Source organism: Meles meles, chromosome 13 (genome assembly GCF_922984935.1).
Source record: "Meles meles chromosome 13, mMelMel3.1 paternal haplotype, whole genome shotgun sequence".
NCBI lineage: Eukaryota > Metazoa > Chordata > Mammalia > Carnivora > Mustelidae > Meles > Meles meles.
The window spans coordinates 79,322,836-79,345,963 of NC_060078.1; the positions used below are offsets into that span (position 1 = coordinate 79,322,836).

The following is a 23,128-nucleotide window of genomic DNA, read 5'->3' on the forward strand; positions in this document are numbered from 1 at the left end:
TTTCCCAGAGATGTTTACAACACCTCTGCTTAGACCTGGGGGGCTAAAATCTCATAGCATGGCCCTCCCAGCTGCAAGGAAGCTTCATCCCAGGCAGCGAAGTGACCTCCTAAAATCTGTTTCCAGGGATAGGGGCGAGGATGCTGGAGGAGGCATCCATCAGCTTCTGCCCAAACAGCTCTTGTTCCCGAATGATTTGACGATCCAGAGTCCACATTCCTGTTCCGTGGAGCTCAGAGCGCGCGGTTACTGATCTCGACTCCCAATTAGGTATTCGCGATGATTCCTTTTCTGAACGGAATGTGTTCTGCGCAAAGCTGTCACTTTAGAAACTCATTCAGTAACGCCGGCCCCTACTTCTTCGTACCTCCATCCCCCCCGCCCGCAGTCCGAGTTCCCGGCAGGGTCAGGCCACTGTCCAAGCCTAGGCCTCACGTGCAATAATTATCAAAATAATAACAAATATAATCATGACAACAGACACGAAGGAGCTCAGACTGTGTTCCAGGAGCTGTGCTTAGCGCTTCATATTCATTTTCCTACTTAATTCTCTCCACACCACCTCGAACTTGAGCCGCGGACGTTCGCCGTGCTTGGGCAGCCCGACGTGCGGACGCGTCCAGGGACCCGGATCTTGGAGGCGGAGGCGGAGGCTCACTTCCGCTATGGAAACTGCGGAGAAACCGCGGCTCCTCCCACCCCTGGCGGCGAGGGCGTGTCACGTGACCCGGGCTTGACCAATCAGATGCTCCCGCTGGGACTCTGGAGTTTGGGCTAGAGGAAGGCAGTGGGTGGTGGTTCCCAGCAGAGGCTGGTGGCGGACTGGGGAAAACGGACCCCCGTCTGCCGCGCCGCACTGCCAGCCTCTGCAACAGCCAGGCTCCAACTAGAAAGTGCTTCTGGCCCAACTGTATGTTCACAGCTGTCTAGACTCCTTTGGCTCCTGCTTTTTTCCGAGCCCAGTTTCCAGCCTTCCCGTCTCTTCTTGACTTGCCCCGCCGTATCCTTCCAAAGAATTTCTCTCTGCGGAACCTACTGCCCCTTCGCTCAGACCTGCCATGAGCCTGTACCTGGAGGTACCAGATGTCACCTCCGTAAGCAGGTAGGAGACTGGCCTCTGACTCTGTACCTGAGCCCAGACTCTCTTAAATCCTGCGTGGAAATGGTTCCTCCACGTTCGGTCCCCAGCCTCTTTCCCTTTCAGGGCTCCAAACCAGTTTGCTGGGCTGGGAAGAAGGAGGCAGACACTATTGTTTCAAGTTAAATAGAAGTGAAATAAAACAAAATTCTTGTTCTTCCCTCTGCCAAAACCCAAATGCAACCAAACAAAAACAAAAAACCAAGTTCATCTACATTATTAACTTATCAAAAAAGAGACCATCTGGTCATCACGTTTAAATGAGCCAAATCCTGGGGCGCCTGGGTGGCTCAGTGGTTTAAGCCACTGCCTTCGGCTCAGGTCATGATCTCAGGGTCCTGGGATCGAGTCCCGCATCGGGCTCTCTGCTCAGCAGGGAACCTGCTTCCCTCTCACTCTCTCTGCCTGCCTCTCTGCCTACTTGTGATCTCTCTCTGTCAAATAAATAAAAATAAAATCTTTAAAAAAAAAAAAATTAAATGAGCCAAATCCTAAATCCATTTGTGCATTTAGCTAAGAACCACCATGCTACCAAAATAACGTTAAATACGCCGCACACATATAAGCCCACTTCTGATACTCAGCTGGAATCTGCAGGGATAGACTCGCACTGTTTGAGCTGGCTGGTCATGTCAGGACACGGCCAGTTTAATTCATTCTTAACCATCAGTTTCGCCATTAAGTGAATTCCCAATCTACTATAATTTGTTCAAATAAACTTATTTAATTTATTTGACAATCATTTTGTCCTTAGATTTCAAAACTAATAGAAACCCACACCAACAAGGAAAACTTATGCTGATGGAAATTCCCAACAGTGATGCAAGAATATTTCTCTTCATCTTCACCAGCATCAAGCATTATCTTTCCCCCTAGTTTTGCTAATTTAACAATAAAGAGGTATTTCATTGATGTTTTCATTTGCATTTGTTTGACTGATAGAGAGTGTAATCTGTTCATTATCATAAACGAACTTCTAAACTAAAGGTGATCTTTATGAAAGACACATACCTCAGATATATGGCTCTGCTGGTTCTCCTTTTTTCCAGAAATATCCTTGTGTTTCCTTGTGGTTCCCATTTCCTCCCTTTTGACTCCCCTCTGATGGCCTTTGATTTTTTTTTTTATTAGAGAGGAGCGGCTGGGGTGTTGCAAGTCCCAACCATGCAGAGACGCTAATCACGCATCATGCGAGCTCCAATCATCATGTTCCGATCTGCCCTCCCGAAGAAGGAACAGGTAAGGATTATCCTACCTGACGATGATCTTAACTAAATTCTATCCTCCCTCACTTTTGTCTCTGCTTTCACAAAACATTCTCAGTAGGTGTCTTACATATTTGCTGTCACAAAGGAAAGAGAGGACGCTTAGAGTCTGGCTGACCTGGGTTCAAATCCTGCCTTTGCTGCTTATTTGTTGTATGACCTCAGCCAAGGTGTCTGAGCCTCAGCTTCCTTGTTTGTAAAGCAGGGTGACCATGAGGTTTAGGATCAAGGTCAAGTTCAGCACAGAGCCTGGCACACAGGAGCTCAGTAGCCGCTCCCGTTATGATTGTGGTTTCCCCAGTTCCTTGTCCATCTCATTTTCAAGATCACCTTTCCCATTCCTCTGTCCCAGCCCTGTTACTCGTTAGCTGGGTACCTCAGCAAGGCATCCACTGGAACAGTTCTTACACTACGGTATTAGAAGTGAAATTTCTTGTATTATTTAATAATGATACCTTTTTTTGCTATTTTTAAATAATGGAAAATGTGTGAACTGTGCCTCTCCTTATTGCCAGGTGCCCCATTACTGTAAATTGTAAAATAACATTTTAGTGAGTAATATTCCTTCTTCAGATCATACATCAAGTATATGTCATCTTCATTGTTTAATTGACGCTTTATTCCCCCCATTAAGATACAAGCAGAAATAAATTTCACTTCTCCTCCTGTAGATGCAATTTCATTTCGATCACACGTGTCAGTGGGAGCAATAAAACATCAATTAAGCAATGAAATCGTGACAAATACTTGGCATTTGATGCATAATTGCCCCCTCCAATCTCGTTTTCCCCAAGGCCAAGGCTTCCCGGACCATTCAGGTTCTGTTTCACCCTCTGAAGTCAAGCCCAAGCTTCCACCCTTCTTCCCCCAGATGGATATCTTGAGTACACCCCACCCGGAAGGAGCTGGGCTAGGGGGTTGGATCTTATCACTAAGTAGTGGTCTTGTTATTCAAGTGAGGAAACTGAGTCAGGGGGAGGCAAAAGCCTTGGAAGTCCCGTCCTGGGTCCCTTTACACCCCCTCCTGGGATCAGGCGGGGATGGACCTCAAGCCAGCTCACTTTCCTCCTGACCATTCATGACTATAGGGCAGGGTAGTTTCCAACACAGAAGGACGGTAGGAAGGAAAGCACTAGGCACAAGGGCTTGTATCTCAGAGAAGGGGGACTCCTGGGGAGGTCTGGGGTGGAGACGTGGCTGAGATGGCCCTCTCTCCGCTCTAAGTCCCCAGAGGCCAACTGACATTCTGAAAACATGTTTGCATGTCCCTTAGGTGCTAGGGCAGTTCCTGGGGACACCCTGTGGGGCTGGGTGCAGTAGAGAGCACGACATGGGTGGGAGGGGGGAATCCTCTTGCCTGGGCAAGCAGAGGGAGGGAGGGACGGAGTAACACGAAGTGAGTGCTCACTGAGGAGTGTTCAGTAGCTGAAGCAGCCACTGCCCCACCCCCAGAGCCTGCCTAGTGCCTTGGCCAGAGGCAGCACGGAAAGAAGAGGATTTGCTCCCTGGCCCCCCGGCTGGGCAGGCAGGGATGGCCAGCTCTGATGATCCCAAGAAAGCTTACTGTTTTGGGGGCCTCTGCCACCTCCTAGAACCGGCGGTGGCTCCCTTTTTCAGGAAAGGTTGCCCAGTGGGACCGTGGCAGTGGGCAGAGGGAGGAGAAGGGCTGTGAAATGGGCCGTGCCTGAGGGGCCATCGAAGGGGATGTTGAACTTCCACTCCCTGTTTCTGAAGAGTAATTTTCTGCAGAGACATGAAGAATAATAGGAGGAACTTGGCTCATTTTGGCAAATTGCTCCAATTTTCCCGCATTCTCGGCCCCTGTATCACCTGCCCCACCTGTCTATTTGGGCCACTTAATGCTCTGGATTCGGACCTAATAGAGGCTGTTTGTTTGGCCCTGGCCCAAAGGCTAGACTTGTTTTCAGGACAGAAGCTGGAAGAAAAACCAATCTGGACATCTAAATCACAGCCAGGACTCATTACATAAATGATATATTTACACAATTGATCCCTTTTCTACTGGGTAATTAATCGGGCATCGGAACTCTTAACGATTTAATTGTCATGCGTTCCGACTGAAATGGTTGCCACAAATTTGCAAAGACAAGGCACGGGTTGAGGAGAGGGCCTTCTTTTGTCTGCCGAGCAGGGGCTGCTTCCCCATCGGTGGTTCGGTATTGCTACCCAAACAAGGGAAAGCCAGCGGATAGCCGCCAAAGGGCAAACGCGGATGGATGGGGTCTGTCTTGGTGCAGGGCCTGCTGGATTAGGTTGTTTAAGGGAGAGAGGGGGGCCTGCGGCAGAGGAAACTTAAATCCAGAAGCTACAGATTGGGGTCCTGCCTCCGCCACTGAACAGGTGGGTGCAGGTTCTCCAGCCGGACCCGCAGACCCTGCACACACACACACCTGCCCCACACCACCCCCGCATGGCTTTGGGTCCCTCTGCTTCCCACTACAAGCACCTGTGACTTTCCGGCAGGACTGCCGAGGGGCTACCCCCCCAAATGATAAGGCTGCCGCAGTAAGTGCCTGGGACTTTGTGTCCCCCCGACAGAGGCCTTACCTAGACCGCTTCTGGGGACGCAGGAGCACGACAGGTGCAACACCTGTGCCTCTGACTAGGGCACTTGGAGGCATAATTGACCCACAGGGGCTCCCCCACGAGATCAGGCAGGCCCACCCACTCCGCACCTGGCCTGCAGTTGCACCTGACTCGGCTTTCTGGTCTTCCCCGTCCAGCTCTCCCCGCACAACCCCCCCCCCCCCAGGCCCCCTAGGACTGCTGCCATAATCAAGCAAATCCTTACCTCGGGATCTGGATCTGCTCCGGGGGGGGCCCCGACCTGGGACAACCGCTGTGTGGCTGAGTGACCGTGGCATGCCTGTTGCCTCTCTGCCCCTCTGAGCCATCACCTGTGAAGTAGATGAAACAGTAACACTCATTCCACCTGTTGCCAACAGCTGGTGTTGATGGAATGTGTGCCAGGAGTCTTCCCCGAGACACTTCCACACATTCTCTCCTCTGATGCTCTCAGCGGCTCTAGGAAGAAGACACTCACATTACCCCTGTTATAAAGATGTTTTATTGAGGCACAGAGCGGTAAGCACTTTGTCCTCATTCAGCTGGCTGCTAGAGGTAGGGACCGAACTCAAACCCGGGCAGACCACTTGCAGAGCCGCCCCTCCCTTCGCCTCTCCCTCCTGCACAGCACAGCCCACCCCACAGTGCTCTCTGGTCCAGACTGAACTATGGGAGCAGAGGCCCCGGGTCACTCCAGCACAAGGGATGCTCACCCGCCCCACACTCGTCGCTCCTTTAGTCCCCAGGAAGACAGGGCAGCGAGGTCGTCCCAGTCATGGGCACTGCCACATCAACACTGCCTCCCCTTCTGGGGAAAGGCAGAAGCACACCTCCCCCAGCCAAATCCTGCCTCAAGAAACTCTTGCTTAGCTCGAAGGACCCAACATGTCACTTCCTGGAGAAGCCAAGCTGGCTTGCACCCCTTGTGGATGAAAACACCTGTGTGACTGGGGCACCTGGTTAGCTCAGTCAGTGGAGTGTGAGACTCTTGATCCTGGGGTCATGAGCTCAAGTCCCACGCTGGGTGTGGAGCATACCTTAAGGAAATAAAAAATAGGCACACCTGGGTGGCCCAGTCGGTTAAGCGTATGCCTTCGGCTCAGGTCGTGATCCCAGAGCCCTGGGATCAAGTCCCTCTTGGGGCTCCTTGCTCAGTGAGAGCCTGCCTCTCCTTCTGCCTCTCCCCCTGCTCATGCTTGTGTGAGCTCTCTCTCTCTTTGAGACAAGTGAATAAATAAATAAAATCTAAAAAAAAAAAAAAAGAAAATAGAAAATAAAGTATTAAAACAAACAAACACCTGCACAACATAAGGGGGTAGTGGCCATGTCCTAATGTCACATCCAAGATTTGCTGAGACAAGATCCTCATGAGGTGTCTGCATCACCCCAGGCCTCTCAGCTGGGACAGCCAAGGAGCCTTCGCTGGTTGCATCTGCCCAGACTCTCCCTGACCCTCTAAACCTGGGCTGACTGCTTGGGTCTGATGTCCCAAGTTCACAGCTTCCTACTTATGGGCATTCTCTACCAGGGACTTGGTATGGCATAGATTTAAGAGCATATCCATGAGGCATTTAGCATCAGGACTGACTCCTACTCTGTAAACACACGCTACAAATATCTTAGGGAAATTTTCTTAGTCATGCACACTTGAGTAAGAATCAGTCAGACTCTTTCTAAGTTGACAGGTGAGAGTAAGTTCTCATTCTCAAGCTAGCCTAAGCAGAAAAGGGAAATTTAGTAGAAGGACACATAGAACCTAAAAATGGAGTGTCGTCAGGCCTCAGGAAGTGAGTGCAACCAGGGACGAGAAAGTCACAGGGACAGGACCGGCTCCTCTCTGCCGGGCAACGTCTTGCTTCTCTCTCTCCAGACCTTGTTCCTCTACTTCGTCGTGCATGTGGCTAGAAAAAACATGTCCAAACACTTCCAGTTAGTGGGCATGGCCCTGTGTTACAGGGATGGCTCCTGGGAATGCAGGGTGGGGAGGCGAAGAGAGGGACAATCGCCAGGCAAGGAGGTGTCAATAACCTGAGGCCCGTTTTATGCTGGGACTGAGAGTATAAGACCATGGGCACAAGGGAAGGCAGCAACGCTCTGTGGGGGAGAAAGTGCTGTGCTTGGAATTCATACCCTGGTCCGGCCCCTCCCAGCTTTGGGTCCCTGGGCAGGTTGATTAACTTCTGTTTCCTCAGGTGTAATCTTGCAGATGGGAGAGGACTGAACGCGATAACATTCATTCAGCGTGCCCCTAGCCAGCGCCAGCCCTGGAGTAGATGTCCAGGACATTTTGATGAGAGGGTGACGGAGAAAAATGTCACTCTTGCTAAAGGTTTGCCCTGATCACTGGGCTTAATCTCCAGGTTTGGCCATCTGGAAATTAAACCTACGGTTAAAGTCAAATGATGTGGAAGGAAGGCTACACACTAGAACTAGCAAACAAGAGGATCCTTTTTTACCTTTGGCCAGTAAAAAGTCGTATCATTCTCCTGCCTCTACTTCTCGAAGTCTGAAATCTTGTTTCTCTCCTTTACTAGTTTGGCTTCCCCACCCGAGTGTGAACCCCGGGAGATCAGGGCCTTCCTTTGTCCTGGTCATCCCTGTCTTCCCAGAGCAGAGGCTGGCATCTGGCACTCAGAAAGTACTTGAGAAGTATGAATTTTGCTGGAGGGTGTGCCCCACTGTCTAACTCATGGTGGCGGTGGAAACACCGAACACGGATGTCACCGTGATCTGGTTGACCAGATAGAAACAAGGTGGAAAGGGACATGGGAACATCACAAACCACTACAGTGTTAGGACATTTATAAGTCTGGGCAGAACCCAACTGCTTTAAAGTTTGGAAATTATCATCTATATGCACCAATACGGAAATGTACTATCAGGTCACTTTTGTTGAGCATTGTGTTTGGGACTCCAGGACTCTTGTTAGTCTGGAAAGGGCCAGGCCCAGAATATTGTGGGTAAACCAGTGTTTGCCTCTGTCTTGGTGTTTTCTTTTATTCTGATTGTGCCCCTCTACCCAGCCAATCTAAACCCAGATTCAAACGGGCAGGCTCCATAGTTCAGTGGTTAGAGCACTGGTCTTGTAAACCCAGATTCATTATTATCCCTGTCGGCATCGATCACCATTTGTTATATGAGCTGAAGGATGGAGCCTCAGTTGCGAGAACCTCTCCTTGAAGCTGAGGGTCTGATCAGACCTGGCTCCTCACCAGAGGCTGGGCTCTGGTCTGTCTAGTCCGGGGCCCAAGCTAAAGAGCAGCCTAAGCAAAGCAGACAGCCAGACCTGAAGTCAAGGAACAGGCAAGTGCATGCATCATCATAAGATGAGAGCAAGTCTAGGGTCAAGCTGGATGTCTTTGGAGTGGCAAGGACGAGCCTCCCATGGATGGGCTATTTTGAGCAGCAATTTAATCTGCAACCAGCTCAAACCAGGTTTTCTTCTCTATTCCCTAAATGATGGTACTTCCTTAATTCTAAGGTAGATATGCTTTTACACTTAATATTTCTGAAATTGAGATATGAATGACAATTTGTGTATTTATTTATTGTGGCGAATTCATGCTTTTTTTTTTTTTTTTTTGCCTAAAAGTCTGTTATGAAATTGATGGTGTATTTTAAGATTGATAGTGTCTGAGAATTGTGGAAATTCAGTAATTTATGACCGTCCTCCTGGATGCCGCACTCTCAGGCACGTTCAGCTCTTCCCTGTCCCTGATTTCTGTGTGTAATTAGTTAGCAGGTCCTGTGGCGCTGCCTTCTGGATGAAGCTCAAGTCAAGTCACTCCTTCCAGCCCTATGGCCGTCTCCCTGTTCAGAACCTCATAATCCATCTCTTGAACTGTAGCCCGAACCTCCTGCCTGGTCTCCCGGCCACCAGACTCTCCCTGCTCCCACTCAGCCTCACTCTGATGGCAGATTTCTCTTCACAAACTATAGCTTCAGTCCTGCTGTGCCCTCGCTCCAACACCTTCTCTGGCTCCCAAGTACGGCAAGACTATCCCAGCTCTCTAGCTGGGCATTAGGATTCTCGTGATGTGGACACAATCTGCCTTTATATCGAACTCCTGCTCCCACCCGCCACAGATGCGACAACCCCATTCTCCGTCTGCAAGTGTCTGGGTCTCATCACATGCTGTCCTCTCTCCCTGGAATGCCCTCCACCCTCTCCCGTCCATGCTTGTTGAAATTCCCTCTACCTTAAAGATGGCCTCTGTGTCGGCTTCCTCTCGCCTGCCTTCACCATGAGACTTTCCAAGACAACTGCTCCCCCCCAGCTTTTCGGATGTCACCTGCTGCTTTCTCTCTATCTCAGTGTTGACATTCATCCTGTCCCAACTTGAATGTATAGCTAGCTGTGACGCCTGTCTGTCTCCTGCCCTAGACGGTAAGTTCCCAGAGAGCAGAGACCACATCTCTGCCCTCTGGGAACTTACCGTCTAGGGCAGGAGACCACATCCTGATCAATCCTGTGCCCCTTTAAGGGATCCAGACACACAGTAGTTCCTTAATACCTGTCTGCCAAGTTGAATTCCATTTTTCAGCTTCTAGACACCCCGCGTTGCAGAAAAACAACATCCACTCCCGGGAGCCTCAGTATACAAACCACACAAATCACAATATCCCACACACTTCAGGAGAAACAATGTATCTCATCAATTATCACAACACTTTCAGAGTTTTAGAAAAGTTGACACCTTTTAGGGAGGAATCCCCAGGGCTGGCGTTAGTTTAGGACCTCCTGTTTATAGAAAAAATTGGGATAAACTCGTGTCCGGGAATGACTGCCTTCTGGCCCGCGTTTCTGAGAGAACTGGCCTCATCAAAGGTCAGTTGTGGAAGCGAGTGCAGGGATGCTCTTCTTTTTCAATTGTGTCTAATCTGCAGGAGTCTCTCAGGGAAGTGAGAAAAGGACACAGCGCAATCACAGTTTGAGCCGGATCTGTCTAGTGCAGCCCTTTACTTTGTGGATGAGGAAACAGGGACGATTGAGCAGTACGGAGATGACTCAGCTGTGCCACCCACGACTGACACCCAGGGATACCAGGACTGACTCAGATCCAGGCTCCAAGCGCCCCCACCCCCACCATTACAGACTGAGTATTTGTGTCCCCTGCCCGCCCAAGTCCATGTGTCAAAGCCCTGACCTCCAAGGTGATGGTCCTCAGAGGCGGGACCTCCAGGAGGTGGCCAGGTCATTAGGGAGGAGCCCTCATGAATAGGATAAATGCCCTTGTAAGAGGCACAAAATGAGAGACATTTCTCTCCCTCTGCCATGTGAGGATATAACAGGGACACAGCTGTCTGTAAATCGGGAACAGGGTCACCCTAGAACCCGGCCATACGGACACCCTGATCTGAAACTTCCAGCCTCTGGAACGTGAGAGACAAATATTTGCTGTCTAAGCTCCCCCACCCCCTTCTATGGTATTTTTGTCGTAGCAGCCTGCACGGACTAATACACCTTCCTCTAGCCCTCTGCCCACACCCCCAACACTTGATCGGCTACATTTACTGAGCAGGGACTAGCCAAATACCATGCCAAGCACTGCTCACTCATGACATCATCTCAGCCCCACAGCTGTCCAGGAAGTGGGCACTGTCATGGCCGCCATCCGGGTGAGGAAACCAAGGGACAGGGAAGCAGACAGCTTGCTGAAATCCGTGCAGCCCAGAAAGGGGGGGGGGGGTTGGGATGCAAGTAAGATCTGGCTTGCTTTAGATTCTAAACCACTTGTTCCGTGTTGCTCCTCCCTTCCCAGCTGAATTCCCACTCCCTGTCAGGACTATTGTAACTACAATGAGAGGAGAGAACTTTCTTATGTGACATCATGGCAAAATTCTGAGCCCTATGTGAAGACCTTAGCTCAGTCTGGCGTGACTCTGAGCAGCTGAGGGCCTAATGCTGACTTCTGATGGAAGGAATCGTACCCTCAGGGAGGGTAAAGGCTCAGCAAAGCAATTGAGGAAGAGGAAGGCAAGTTGTCAACTTTCCTGAGACTTAGTATTTTCGTTCCGTTTTCTGAGAGGGAGTAATAAATACCCTTGACCAGAGAGTCATAAGGAAGATGTGGCAAGTTGGGTGAGAAAGTGCTTTTCAGAATGCAGCACTTCTGAGACCTGGTGCGGGTGACCTGGAGAGTTCTGGGAGTACAGGATCTCTGTGGTACCTCAGCTCGGACCCTACCTGGATCCTTGCTTCCTTGTTGTTATGGACTGAGTTTTGTCCTCCTCCCCCACCCCAAATTCATGTGTTGAGTTCTTAATCCTCAGGGTGATAGTATTTGGAGATGGGGCTGTGAGGAGGTAATTAGAATGAAGCCTCATAATGGCCATGAGCCTCTGTCTCCCATGTGAGGACACAGCCAGAAGGCGGTCTTCTGCCAACCAGGAAGAGGGCTTTCACCAGGCACAAATCCACTGGCAGCTTGATCTAGGGCTTCCCAGCTTTCTGCCCCTCCCTCCTCTGACAAATCCTTCAACTTATTCAAGTGAACTTTTCAGAACTTAAACCCGTCCATAACTCTTGCCTCCTATTGAAAATCCTTCCATAGCTCCCCATTGCCTACCTCTTTGAGAGGCTGCCTTCCGTCCGTCAAAGCAGGCAAGCGGCAAAGGCAATAGAGTTAGTTGATAAGACAGATGTTACCTACTCATGAAAGTGACATCCTTCACCTTCACTATCTTCTCTTGCTTAGAATCGAGTTACTAGGCCCAGCCCACACTCAAGGGGAGGGGATCACACAAGGTCATGAACACTAGGAAGCAGGGATCACTGGCGGCTGTTGTGTCCCCCAAAAAGATACGTTGGGGCCCTAACTCCCAGTACTTGTGAATGTGACCTTATTTGGAAATAAGGTCTTTGTAGGTGTAAGATATAAATGAAAGTAAGTTAGAAGACACTGGGTTGGAGTGGCCCTCAAATCCAAGAACTGGGATCTTAATAAGAAGAACATGTAAAGACACAGGGACCCATGGAGAGGGGAAATGGCCACAGAGACAGAGGCAGAAATTAGAACGATAAAGCTACAGGTCCAGGAAAGACAGACTGCCAGATGCCACCAGGTGCTGAGACAGAGGCACTCCTCCCCAGAACAGAATCTTCTCCAGAAAGTCACAGAGAGCAAGGCCCTGCCAACTCCCCGATTTCAGATTTATAGCCTCCAGAACTGTGAAAGGATACATTTCGGGAGCCCCCCAGTCTGTGGCTCTGTTATAATAGCTCCAGGAAACAAATACACGGATCATACGAGAAGTTTGCCTACCCCAGCTAACAGAAGTGGCAGATTTCTGAGCCCGTGACTCACCACCACCATGTGATCCAGTGGGATTGGTGGAGTCTTGTTGATTTTGATGCAGGAAGTCAAGGGCCCGCGCAAGGGAAACAGCTTCTCTGGTCAGGTTTCAGCCGGCCCCCTCCAGCCTTGTGTGTGTGCCCCCTGCCCAGCATGTGAAGCCCTTTCCCGACCTCTCTGGCCATCTCCTGGCTGTGTCCTCTGTCTGTTTGTCCTTCTCTCTTCTCTACCTGATAACATACTCATTGAGACTCTAGCTGAACACCTCCTCCAGGAAGCCTCCATTGACCACACCATAACACCAGACTGAATTTGTTTGTCAAAGTTCACCTAACCATACTCTCAGAATGTGTGCATTTCTTTGCATGGTACACTGTCCTCAAAAAAGTTGAATTTTTAGAGGAGGGAGGAACAGAAAGAGAGTGGGAGAGAGACTCTTAAGCAGGCTCCACGCCTGGTGGGGAGCCCAACATGGGGCTCAGTCTCACAACCCTGGGATCATGACCTGAGCCGAAGTCAGAGTCGGATGCTTAACTCACCGAACCACCCAGGTGCCACCAAAGCTGATCTTTGAAAGCCTACGACTCTGTGGTGGTCCTATTTCACTCAGAATAAAGACGAAATTCCCACCCAGGCCTCCAGAGGCCCATGTGTTTGGAAATTCTGACATCTCCCATCTCACCTCCTGTGTTCCCTTGGGTCACAGCACCGAACAGCTCCTTGAACATACCAGACATCCTTCTGCCTTGAGCCCTTAAACACATCCTTCTGACTGGAACACTCAGCCTAACACCACACCTCCTCAGAGCCTTTGTTTAAACCCCACCTTCTCAGACAGCCTCATCTGACCTCCTGATTTGATGCTACAACACCCCCCCACCTCAGTACCCTGCTTCCCTTTAAGTTTTTCCCCATGACAGTTATCACCTCCTAATACATTATAGTTTACTTGCTCCCCCTACTAGAATGTAAGCTCCCCAAAGGCAGGGAACTTTGTTTTATTCACTGAGACATCTCAAGGGCCTAGAATAGAGTCTGGCTCATATTAGGCACTCAACAAATATTGACTGGATACATTATGGTGATATTCTTAGCATCTAGCAAGACTTGCTTTGGAAATCCCAGCCGGTCTCGGTGGTACAGGAGAAACCAAAGAAGAGTGGCTGTGTCCACAGTGGGTCCTTAGGCAATGTCAGCGATGGCAGCTTCCCCCTGGGTGGAGGTGTGCAGAGCACAGGTGTTCTCAGAGGGCCAGACCCGGGAGTGGGGAGGACCCGAGGGTGGGCTTTGATAGCTTGCAAAGCCTTTTCTCCATTAAGTATCTTCTTCTAAGATACAACGGGTGCCTTGCCTGGTTTTCCTAATAGAGTCATTTTGGTGTTTGTTTTCCAGATGGAGAGGATGGGACACAGAGAAGTTCAGAGTCTTGTCAAAGGTCACAGCAAATTCTTAGCTGGAGCTCACCAAATATCCAGACAGTTGCAAATAGGAGGATACGGTAGAGCAAAATGCACCCCAAATGCATTTGTTTACCCCAATGAGGACATGTGAGAGATTCTTGTTTGGAGAAAAAGCATTTTTTTTTTTTTTAGATTTTATCTATTTATTTGAGAGAGAGAGAGAGGTTGAGCACAAGCAGTGGTAGGGGGAGAGGCAGAGGGAGAAGAGGGCTCCCCTCTGAGCCCAGAGCCTGATGTGGGGCACCATCCCAGGACCCTGAGATCATGACCTGTGCTGAAGGCAGTCATCCACCTGCCCCGGAGAGAAAGGCTTTTTTCAGAAGACAAGGCAACTAGGCAGAGAAAGGGGGTCAGTAATGGGAGAGCTAACTTGCTCCTTGATAGTGGAGTAAGTAGGAGTAAGTAGAGTAGTAGACCTCCTTGGGTCAAGGCAACAAGTCCTGGGGTGTCTTTCCCTTTAAGACTGCTAGCTTTCTTGGAGAAATCCTATAAGAATGGATTTCTGGGGGTGCCTGGGAGGCTCAGTCATTAAGCCTCTGCCTTCAGCTTAGGTCATGATCCCAGGGTCCTGGGATCAAACCCCACATCAGGCTCCCTACTCGGCAGAAAGCCTGCTTCTCTCTGCTTGTATTCTTGCTCTTGCTGTCCAAAAAAATAAATAAAATCTTAAAAAAAAAAATGGATTTCTGGCCCATTCTGGGCTCATCCTAAAAAACTGAATTAAGGATACCATTAACCAGAGAGAGTCTGCTTACACAGGACTGGCTGTATGCTGTCCTTTAAACATCTGTCCTTAAAACAACGCCTTGAGTCTCATAATCCTTTAGGACTCTCTCTACCTTGCCTGTGTCATACTCTCCGTGTCTCAGTTTCCTTATCTGCCAAAGAGGAATAACAGCAACCACCTCCCCAGGTCATAGTGCCTGCCATATAGTGGGGACTCAATGACTGTTCGCTGATATCACGCCCGTGAAATTATCACCCTTAACTCTTGGGAAAAGGCTAGACGTTCAGCCACTCTAAGGAAATTATACTTGACTTAGGATGCAGATGTGAGCCGTCTTACAGTCACTGTCGTTAGCCAAAGGGAGGGGTCTTTGACAACATTCCTGGCAGCCCTGGATCAAATGAGAAAACTTTCCAGTAAAGAGGGTCAAAGCACATGCAGACTGGGGCACAGTTTCCCCGAGATCATTACTCCAGACTTTTATCAATCCTGCCTGCAAATCGAGGACCTGCTGGGTGAGAAGAGTGAAGAGCTGAGGCGTGGTCGTCAGAGTCAGTGCCCGCTGTGTGGGGAGCCTCCATGCCTGGGAACTTGACAGCCTGAGCTGAAAGCCTGAGCAGACCCTCCCACTCCATGGGTAAGCAGGTGGGCTCTCCCAGGAAGCTGTACATCCAAGGAGGACCCTGTGGAGGAAAGCAGGTGAAGTTCTGAAGAATATGGACATGCGGAACACCTGGGTGGCTCAGTAGGTTAAGCCTCTGCCTTCGGCTCAGGTCATGATCTCAAGGTCTTGGGATTGAGCCCCACATCGGGCTCTCTGCTCAGCAGGGAGCCTGCTTCCCCCCCTCCCCCGCGTCTGCCTCTCTGCCTACTTATGATCTCTCTCTCTGTATCAAATAAATAAATAAAATCTTAAAAAAAAAAAAAAGAATATGGACATGCTCCCCTCCCCTGGGGAACTCACTACTTACTGACTCTTAATGTGCATATGTATAACTTTTGTGTGTCTGGCGGCCACGGGAGGGGGGCAGAGGAGAAGCAGGGGAGAACAGCATTCTAAACGCTCCTTTACCAGCCCTCATTCCGTGTTGTAAAAGTTGGGTGCTAATTACTAGCTTTCCCTAAGCCCGCTCTACCCTTGTCCCACTATGCTTCGGAGGCACTTTTCCCAACAGCCTGCCCACCTGGGATCAGCCTGTGAGTATCCCCTCCAGTCGTCCTACTGCTGGGGTTCTTTAGATATTATGAAACGTGCTATCAAAGGACCTTAGGTTCTCATTAAGTTTTTTGAAAAATGCTATTGGCTATGATCAGGCTATGGGAAGAACCATAATTAACGAGACAAATCCTCTGGCATAGGAGCTGTGAATTCATTCGCTCGTTCACTTGGGCATTCAGACACGAACACTAGTGCCTACTGAGCACCACCGGCCCTTCCAGGGGCGCACATGGACACCTCGGGGATTAGTTCCTGGCAGGAACAGAAAATGGGCCCTAAAACAGGGGCAGGAAAGGAGGGTAGGAGTGTGGGAGGCAGGTGAGACGCTTCCTATGGTGGCCAGGTAAAGATCAGCAGTGGTCTGCAGTCGATTTGACACTCTGCTTCTTCAGGAATCCAGAGAAAAAATGCTTTTGTTCTCTAGCCTGGCCCGGAAGGGTAAGACAGCGATGGCTTTCAACGCTTTTCGCGGGGACAGTGGTTTCTCCCGCCGAGCCTGCAGGTTTGGTTTCGAGGATGTCCCATAGAGGGCGCTGTTTGCCTGCCGTTGAATGGAGTCTGGGGCGTGAGTAAGCAGAAGCCACACCCCTCGCCGGAGGGCGAGTGCAGGGCTGTGTCCGCGCCGGGGGCCCCACAGCCACCAGCTTCAGGGCAGCGGAAAGGAAAGACTTACTCTGTGCAATTGGCTGTTCAAGCCCAGCATCCCTGAAACTCAGGATAGGGACTGAGGGTGCTGAAACTCCTCTTTCTGGGCAACACACGCGCACACGGGCGCACCTGCGCGCCCCGGGAAAACTTGGGAAGACGGGAGAGAGGGAGTTCGGGTAGCCGCGTCCCTGCTGCTGTCCCGGACTCTTGTCCAGCCGGCCTGGACCCCTGGCCATCCGAGTCGAGTCCTCAGTTTCGCGGATCAGCCAAAAGCCCACTTCCCCAGCCAGAACTTTTCGGCGGCGTCTGCCGGCCGCACCTTTTCCCTGGGAGATGAGCGGCTTTTCTGCTGTCTCCGGTTAAAGGCGGCGTCCACGCCCCAGAACTTGAGCCGACTTTGCACGCGTCCGATCCGGATAGGAGAGCTGCCACAGTACGCGCGAACACACGCAGGGGCCTCGCTCTCGCAGCCTCCGCTGCGTGGCGGGCGGGGCGCGGCCGAGCCCACCCAACCCGCGGAGACCTGCGCGCGCCGAGCTATTTCTGAATTGGGGAGAAAACGACTTCTGGGTGTCCAGCACCGATTGGGTGACCTTGGCCCAGTCTCCTCTCCGGGAGCCCTGTTCCATCTATAAAACCCCAGTGTGAAACCAGCCCTACTTGAGTTTCAGGGCGGTGATTGAATTCAAACTCAGATTTTGGACGCTTTGGCGGTTTGCATTCCATGAAAGCTCTGTACAAACTCAAGGGAGTAATAATAATGAGAATAATGATTGTTTATAGAAGCACCATTTACAATGCTTCCAGGTTTCCAAAGCAAAATAAATAAATAAATAAATAGGGTTCACTACTGCAGACGAATGTTTGCTGAAAGAAGCATTAAATGCGCGCATCGACATTTGGGGGGCGGTCTGAAGACCCGAATCAGATCAGAAAATAATACATACCCACTTCCCTACAGGGGAACCGAAGCGGTTGCACCTGCCAGGGCACGGCGGCCTTGACTTAGCGGAGAGATGGCTCTAACCTCGCGGGGCAGGGGGTGGGAGGGGGAGGCAATGGGGAAGGGAAGGAACCATGAAAAGATCCTGGGTGTGGAAGCTCACAATGGGTGGAGAAGAGTGATGGCCACATTGCCGCTTTTCTCTGACCAGGGAGCTATCTCTCGGGAAGGGACCCCACAAACAATCCTACTTTATCTGAAGCTTAAATCTAGAGTCTTAAATGCCTGCCTGATGGGCTTCTGGTGTAACCTGGGGAGTTGTTTTTTAAAGTCGACGGAGTAGAGTGACTTTCGGCCCAGCTGTCCCTCAGAGGCCCAGCAGGGTTCTCTAGGGACTTGGCGGCCCTGGGGGACATGCTTCTGTGCCGCTGCTACCGCCACCACCGAGGAAGGTCCCGCCGCTGTGCCTTCGGTTCTCGTTGCTCCCTCTTAAAGCTTTAGGCAGCTCCAAACGCTGGCAGGAGAGACCTCCTAAGAGAAGTGCTGTCTTGGGGCCGCCGGCGCGAGAGGAAGAGCGCCCTTCCGAGCGTACCCGTCGGTGCCGCGACGCTGCTACTTTAGCAGCCCGAGCAAGTGACACGCGGGCGTTAGCCCGTTTTGCGCGCACACGCCGGTGCGCCGAGACGCACACCCACTCCTGGTCCAGAAGACTCACTCTTCGGTTTCCAAGGGCCAAAGGCCAAGGCCACGCTGATTCTTGAGCCCGCTGACGCAGTGCAAGGACTTACACCCCGATTCCCTTCCTATCGATTAGACGGGAACCCCAATCCCCCTCTTCGTGGCCGCGCTCTTAGCAGGCTTTGGGGAACACGCTGAGGCCGCCGGACCCCAAAGGGTAGGAAAGTGCTGACTTCGCCGCGGGCGGGAGGTCGCGTCCAGCCTCCTGGGCTCGGGCTGCGTGGCTCTCCAGCAGCGCGGAGGCGGCGGGACCCTGTCGAGCCTCTGGGGGCGGGGGATCGGCAGCTGCCAGCGCGGATAACCCCGAGGTGACCCGGGCGGGCCAGGCCCGCCCCTTCCCCCTCCCGCAGGCCTGGCGGCTGGAAGCGGGTCCCCGAACTGCAGGGGGGAGAGGAGGCGCGGGCTCCGGGCGCCTCGGCTGTCAGTGCGCTCCGGCCAGGGGCGCCGCCGGCTCTGCGTCCCTCGCTCGCCTCCTGCGCTCGCCTGAGCGCTCCGAGTGCCTCTTTAACGGGAGCCAATATCCTTTTGTGCTAATAGGCTTGTCCTCATTTGCTGCCTAATTGGACTATATAAAGCCAATAACAGGCAGGCTCTTATAGCCCGAAGCCAAAGCGCCAAAATCCGAGCGAAGGCAAGGAGGGGGCGGTGGCGGAGGCGGCTGCGGGCCGGGACTCGGCTGCGCCTTCGCCTGCCTAATCCCATTTGCCATTGTACGCGCCCAATCGCCGTATACTCCCCGCATTTAACTTGGATGACATTTTGATTTCATCATTAGCATCCGGCGCCGGATTGACGCAGCCCCGAGCTCGGGACTGCTCCTGCCGCCTCCTCCCCGGGAGCTGCAGCCGCCGCCGAGCCGCCTCGCTCCCTCTTTGCCGCGGCTGGGCCGCTCCCCGCCCCTCAGCACCCCTCCCACATGCGAGCCCGCCCCGGCCGGGTCCTCACCCCGCCCTCCCGCCGTTGGATTTGCGCCCGGGGCGGCCCCCGACTTTGCGCCCCATAGTTGAGTTCCGTTTATGGTCTGATTTCCGGCCGCCCGCCTGCTCGCCCGGCCGCCCGCCTGTCCCGATCCCTCCCTCCCCGGGACCCGGAGGAGAGGGGACCATGCCGGAGCCCGGGCCGGACGCCCCTGGCACCGCTAGCGCGCAGCCCCCGCCGCCGCCACCCCCACCTCCCGCGCCCAAGGAGTCCCCGTTCTCCATCAAGAACCTGCTCAACGGAGACCACCACCGGCCGCCCCCTAAGCCGCAGCCACCCCCACGGACGCTCTTTGCGCCGGCCTCCGCCGCTGCTGCCGCCGCCGCTGCCGCCGCCGCTGCGGCCAAGGGGGCTCTGGAGGGCGCCGCGGGCTTCGCGCTCTCGCAGGTGGGCGACCTGGCTTTCCCCCGCTTTGAGATCCCGGCGCAGAGGTTTGCCCTGCCCGCGCACTACCTGGAGCGCTCCCCGGCCTGGTGGTACCCCTACACCCTGACCCCCGCCGGCGGCCACCTCTCGAGACCTGAAGGTACCGACCTCTCTTTGAACTTTCGTTGTTCTCCCCCGCGCGCCAGTACCGTCCCCGCCCCGCGCCGCCTCCCACCTCAACCCTGAGACCCCTGCGCCCTCCAAACCGCTGTTTGGCCAACTTCCTCCGGCCCCTGGCTTGCATCTACTGCCCGCGCGCCGGGTTGCGCTGCCCGGGAATCCAATCCCACTTGGTGAGAAAAGGAGGTGGAATCCGAGCCCGGGGCGCGGCGCTTCCCGGGAAAAGTGGCCTGGGGTGTGAATGGGGAGGCTTCAGCCGGCTGGGACCCGGGACGGGGCCTGGATGGAGGCAATGACCCGGTGGGCCCAGGCCAGAGGCGAATCTCTCCGCGGGCCCCTGGCGGGAGATCGGAGGGCAAGAAAGGAAGCGGTCGCTCTGCCACCGTTCGGGTCTCTCGCCTGCCCCCGGGAGGAAGGGGATCCCGGGGTGCGGAGGCCCTGCCCTGGCCCAGCCGGGGAGGAGGCCCACGGGAACGGAGAGGCCTCGAGGCCTGGGGCCCAGAGGCCGGCGCAGATCGAGCCTTCGGCCCCCAGGCGCCAGGCCTCGCTGAAGGCTGTGTCGGTGTGCGTGTGTGTGCGTCCGTCTGTCTGTCTCTCCCCAGCTTCGGAGAAGGCCCTCCTGCGAGACTCCTCCCCCGCTTCGGGAACCGATCGCGACTCCCCCGAGCCGCTGCTCAAAGCCGACCCCGACCACAAGGAGCTGGACTCCAAGAGCCCGGACGAGATCATTTTGGAGGAGAGCGACTCGGAGGAAGGCAAGAAGGAGGGCGAGGCGGCGGCGGGAGCTGCCGGGGCGAGCGTGGGGGCGGCGGCGGCGACGCCGGGCGCCGAGGACTGGAAGAAGGGCGCCGAGAGCCCGGAGAAGAAGCCCGCGTGCCGCAAAAAGAAGACGCGCACGGTCTTCTCGCGCAGCCAGGTCTTCCAGCTCGAGTCCACCTTCGACATGAAGCGCTACCTGAGCAGCTCGGAGCGCGCCGGCCTGGCCGCGTCGCTGCACCTCACCGAGACGCAGGTCAAGATCTGGTTCCAGAACCGCCGCAACAAGTGGAAGCGGCAGCTGGCGGCCGAGCTGGAGGCGGCCAACCTGAGCCACGCCGCGGCACAGCGCATCGTGCGGGTGCCCATCCTCTACCACGAGAACTCGGCTGCCGAGGGCGCCGCGGCCGCGGCCGCGGGGGCCCCGGTGCCCGTCAGCCAGCCGCTGCTCACCTTCCCGCACCCCGTGTACTACTCGCACCCAGTGGTCTCCTCTGTGCCGCTGCTACGGCCCGTCTGAGGCCCGACAGGGGAGGGGGAGGGAGCGCCCGGCCGCCTTCCCAGATCCCGGAGGAGACTGGGCCGGGCGGAGGGCGCCGAGACGTCCAGCGGCCTTCGGGAACCGGGGCTTCCGCTCGCCGCCCCGGCCTCCCCTCCCCCAATCGGTAGCGTTTTGTAAGTATTTGCAATGCATTTTCGTGCAATTCACCCCTAACGGATTTGAGGCGCTTCCCCTCTTACTTTTGGTTTTCGTTCTATTAAGAAAGAGCAGGAAAAAGACAAAATTCCCGGGTCAAATACTCCGTCCGAAAGCTTTTGTAAAAGGTGCAACTCTTCCCCCCAAATTTGCATTGCGCTGTGGCTTTTTGGTTTTATTTTTATAGAAGAGAAATAAGCCGCAGAAACCTAAACCCCCTAGTTTATTCACTTTCTATAGAACTATTTTCAGAAGTCCAGAGAGAGAGAGAGAGAGTGAAGGAGATAATTCACACTATCCTACTTTTATTCCTGGGTCTCTGGGTGTGGTTCTCCCTCTCCAGCCCCAGTTATCCTGCCCAATTTTCAGAATCTGAGAAGCCCCGACAAAGGCCGCTTTTCCCGCAGAGGTGTGTCACCGTTGACCTCTTCATCCATCCTGCTTTGTGACTGTAGAATTCTCTAAGTGTTTAAAGGGAAAAGACAAGACAGCCCCAAATTAGACTTCTGATTATTGAAACAACTCCATATCTGGCCTGGTGTGAGTGGTCTTATTTATTAGTAGCATTTATTTTGGGGATTTCATTTGTTGGTAAATTATTATTATTACTATTATTGCTTTGTTCCCTGTTTTTTGAGAGAGTGATTTCAATATTTAAAAAAAAAAAAAGATCTGTCTTTTATGCCCTGCCCCTTTTTGTTCTGCAGTAACTTGGATTTTTGACCTGTGCAATATTGTACAAAATTTCCTGGGAGCCCGGTCTCTTTCTCCATGGAGAGAAGCAGACGTTTTCACTGTGTAATCCTGGTCATTCGTTTGGGAGGAGAAAATTAAGAAGGGGGAAGGAGGGAGGAAAGAAACAAGGATAGGTAGCAATGCTCAAAGGTAGCAATGCTCAAAATACTGGAGCGCTTTAAGTGAAGGACAATCAATTTAGGAGAATTTTAACTTATTTGATATATGTACAGATTTCTTGTAAAGTTCACCCCCAGCTCCACAGGGCTCCCGGCTCTGCCACCCAATCCGTTTTCTTTCTGTTGGCTACACCTGTTGTTCTGCGATAGCTTGTCCTTCTCCCCACCCCCCATCTCCCTCGTCACTGCCCGGGTTCAGTCCCTTTTTAAGAAAAAGAGAAAAAGGCCCACAAAATATTGTTACACTTAATGTTGTTGTGAAACTGAATTAATTAAAAAGAAAAGAAAAATGATGCGTTTCGTGTTGCCAGAGTGTGTAACTTCGGACGATTTTCCGCAGAGCAGGTGTCTCTGAAACTCTTTCCTGCCTCGCTCCCCGGCTGCCTCTGCGCTCGCTGAGTCCAACCTGGATGCACATCCCCGTAATCCAGGAGGCGGCAGAGACAGAGGCCGCTTTGTTCGCTACCAGGGCTGCTCTCTCCCCAGTGTCTTTTGCGGCTTGCAAAGCCCTGCGCTCAGGGGAGAATGCGGGGCGGAAGGGGCGAGAACCTAAGCTTATCTAGTTTGAGAAATTGAGTGAAGCGGCAGCCGCAAGCTGAGAACTGGCTGATGAATTTCTGATCTCAGTGCTGCAGCCTCGCATTCCGCGCCCAGGCCATGGTTCCTTCAAGAGCCGTGAGCTTCGGGGCAGGACATTTGCAGGCACTGGTTAGCGGGCCTGGATTGTGCTGGGCTCCGTTGCATCTAGAAGGGGGGGGGCGGGAAGAGGAAAGAAGGGTGGGAACTTAGAATTTAGCTGTGGCCAGAGGCAGGTCTCTAAGTCCTGCTGGGAGAAGCAGGACCGAGAGAGGGCAAACCCAGGGAGACCGACCACCTCCCAGACAGGGAGGCATCCCCGTGACTTGAGGAACTGTGGCTCTCTGGGCAGCTCAGGTCGGGGTGCGGTCCCAGTGTGTCGGGTGCCAGGGAACACAGACCATCCGACTGTGGCAGCGGCCACAGAGAGGAAATTGTCTCCTCCCGGCCAGGCCCTTTTCTGTCCAGCGGCGCCCACCACCTCCAGAGCAGCCTCTCTGGTCTGCTGTCCCTGTCTGGCCCATCCCCGAAGCGCAAAGCTCGAGGTTCCCACGCGCTCGGTGGGCAGGTTGCTTAGGCACAGGGCGCGGGGAACTGCTGGGAAGCGCGAGTCCGCTGGCAGACGCAGGTGCTTGGGCGCTC

General features: G+C 53.1%; 1 protein-coding gene, 1 long non-coding RNA gene and 1 other non-coding gene across 3 annotated transcripts; 2 read left to right on the forward strand and 1 right to left on the reverse strand.

The window, feature by feature from the left end:
- The first annotated feature begins 788 nt into the window (after window positions 1–788).
- Window positions 789–15,305, forward strand: LOC123955375. The gene is made up of 3 exons (XR_006821257.1): window positions 789–1,102; window positions 2,270–2,377; window positions 13,677–15,305. It is a non-coding gene; the product is annotated as an uncharacterized LOC123955375 (long non-coding RNA).
- On the reverse strand, window positions 2,265–2,400 carry LOC123955887. The gene has a single exon (XR_006821425.1). It is a non-coding gene; the product is annotated as a U8 small nucleolar RNA (small nucleolar RNA).
- Window positions 15,306–18,680: 3,375 nt separating the features above from the next.
- HMX3 (H6 family homeobox 3) lies at window positions 18,681–22,177 on the forward strand. The gene is made up of 2 exons (XM_046027255.1): window positions 18,681–19,523; window positions 20,146–22,177. The coding sequence occupies exons 1-2, from the start codon at window positions 19,124–19,126 to the stop codon at window positions 20,817–20,819; spliced, it is 1,074 nt and encodes a 357-aa protein (XP_045883211.1). The 5' UTR covers window positions 18,681–19,123; the 3' UTR covers window positions 20,820–22,177.
- Window positions 22,178–23,128: the final 951 nt, after the last annotated feature.

Bases quoted from the DNA above. Each gene is read 5' to 3' on its own strand.
- HMX3 (XM_046027255.1), top strand. From the start codon at position 19,124: ATGCCGGAGCCCGGGCCGGACGCCCCTGGCACCGCTAGCGCGCAGCCC. The intron at 19,524-20,145 runs GTACCGACCTCT...GTCTCTCCCCAG, and splicing joins CCACCTCTCGAGACCTGAAG to CTTCGGAGAAGGCCCTCCTG.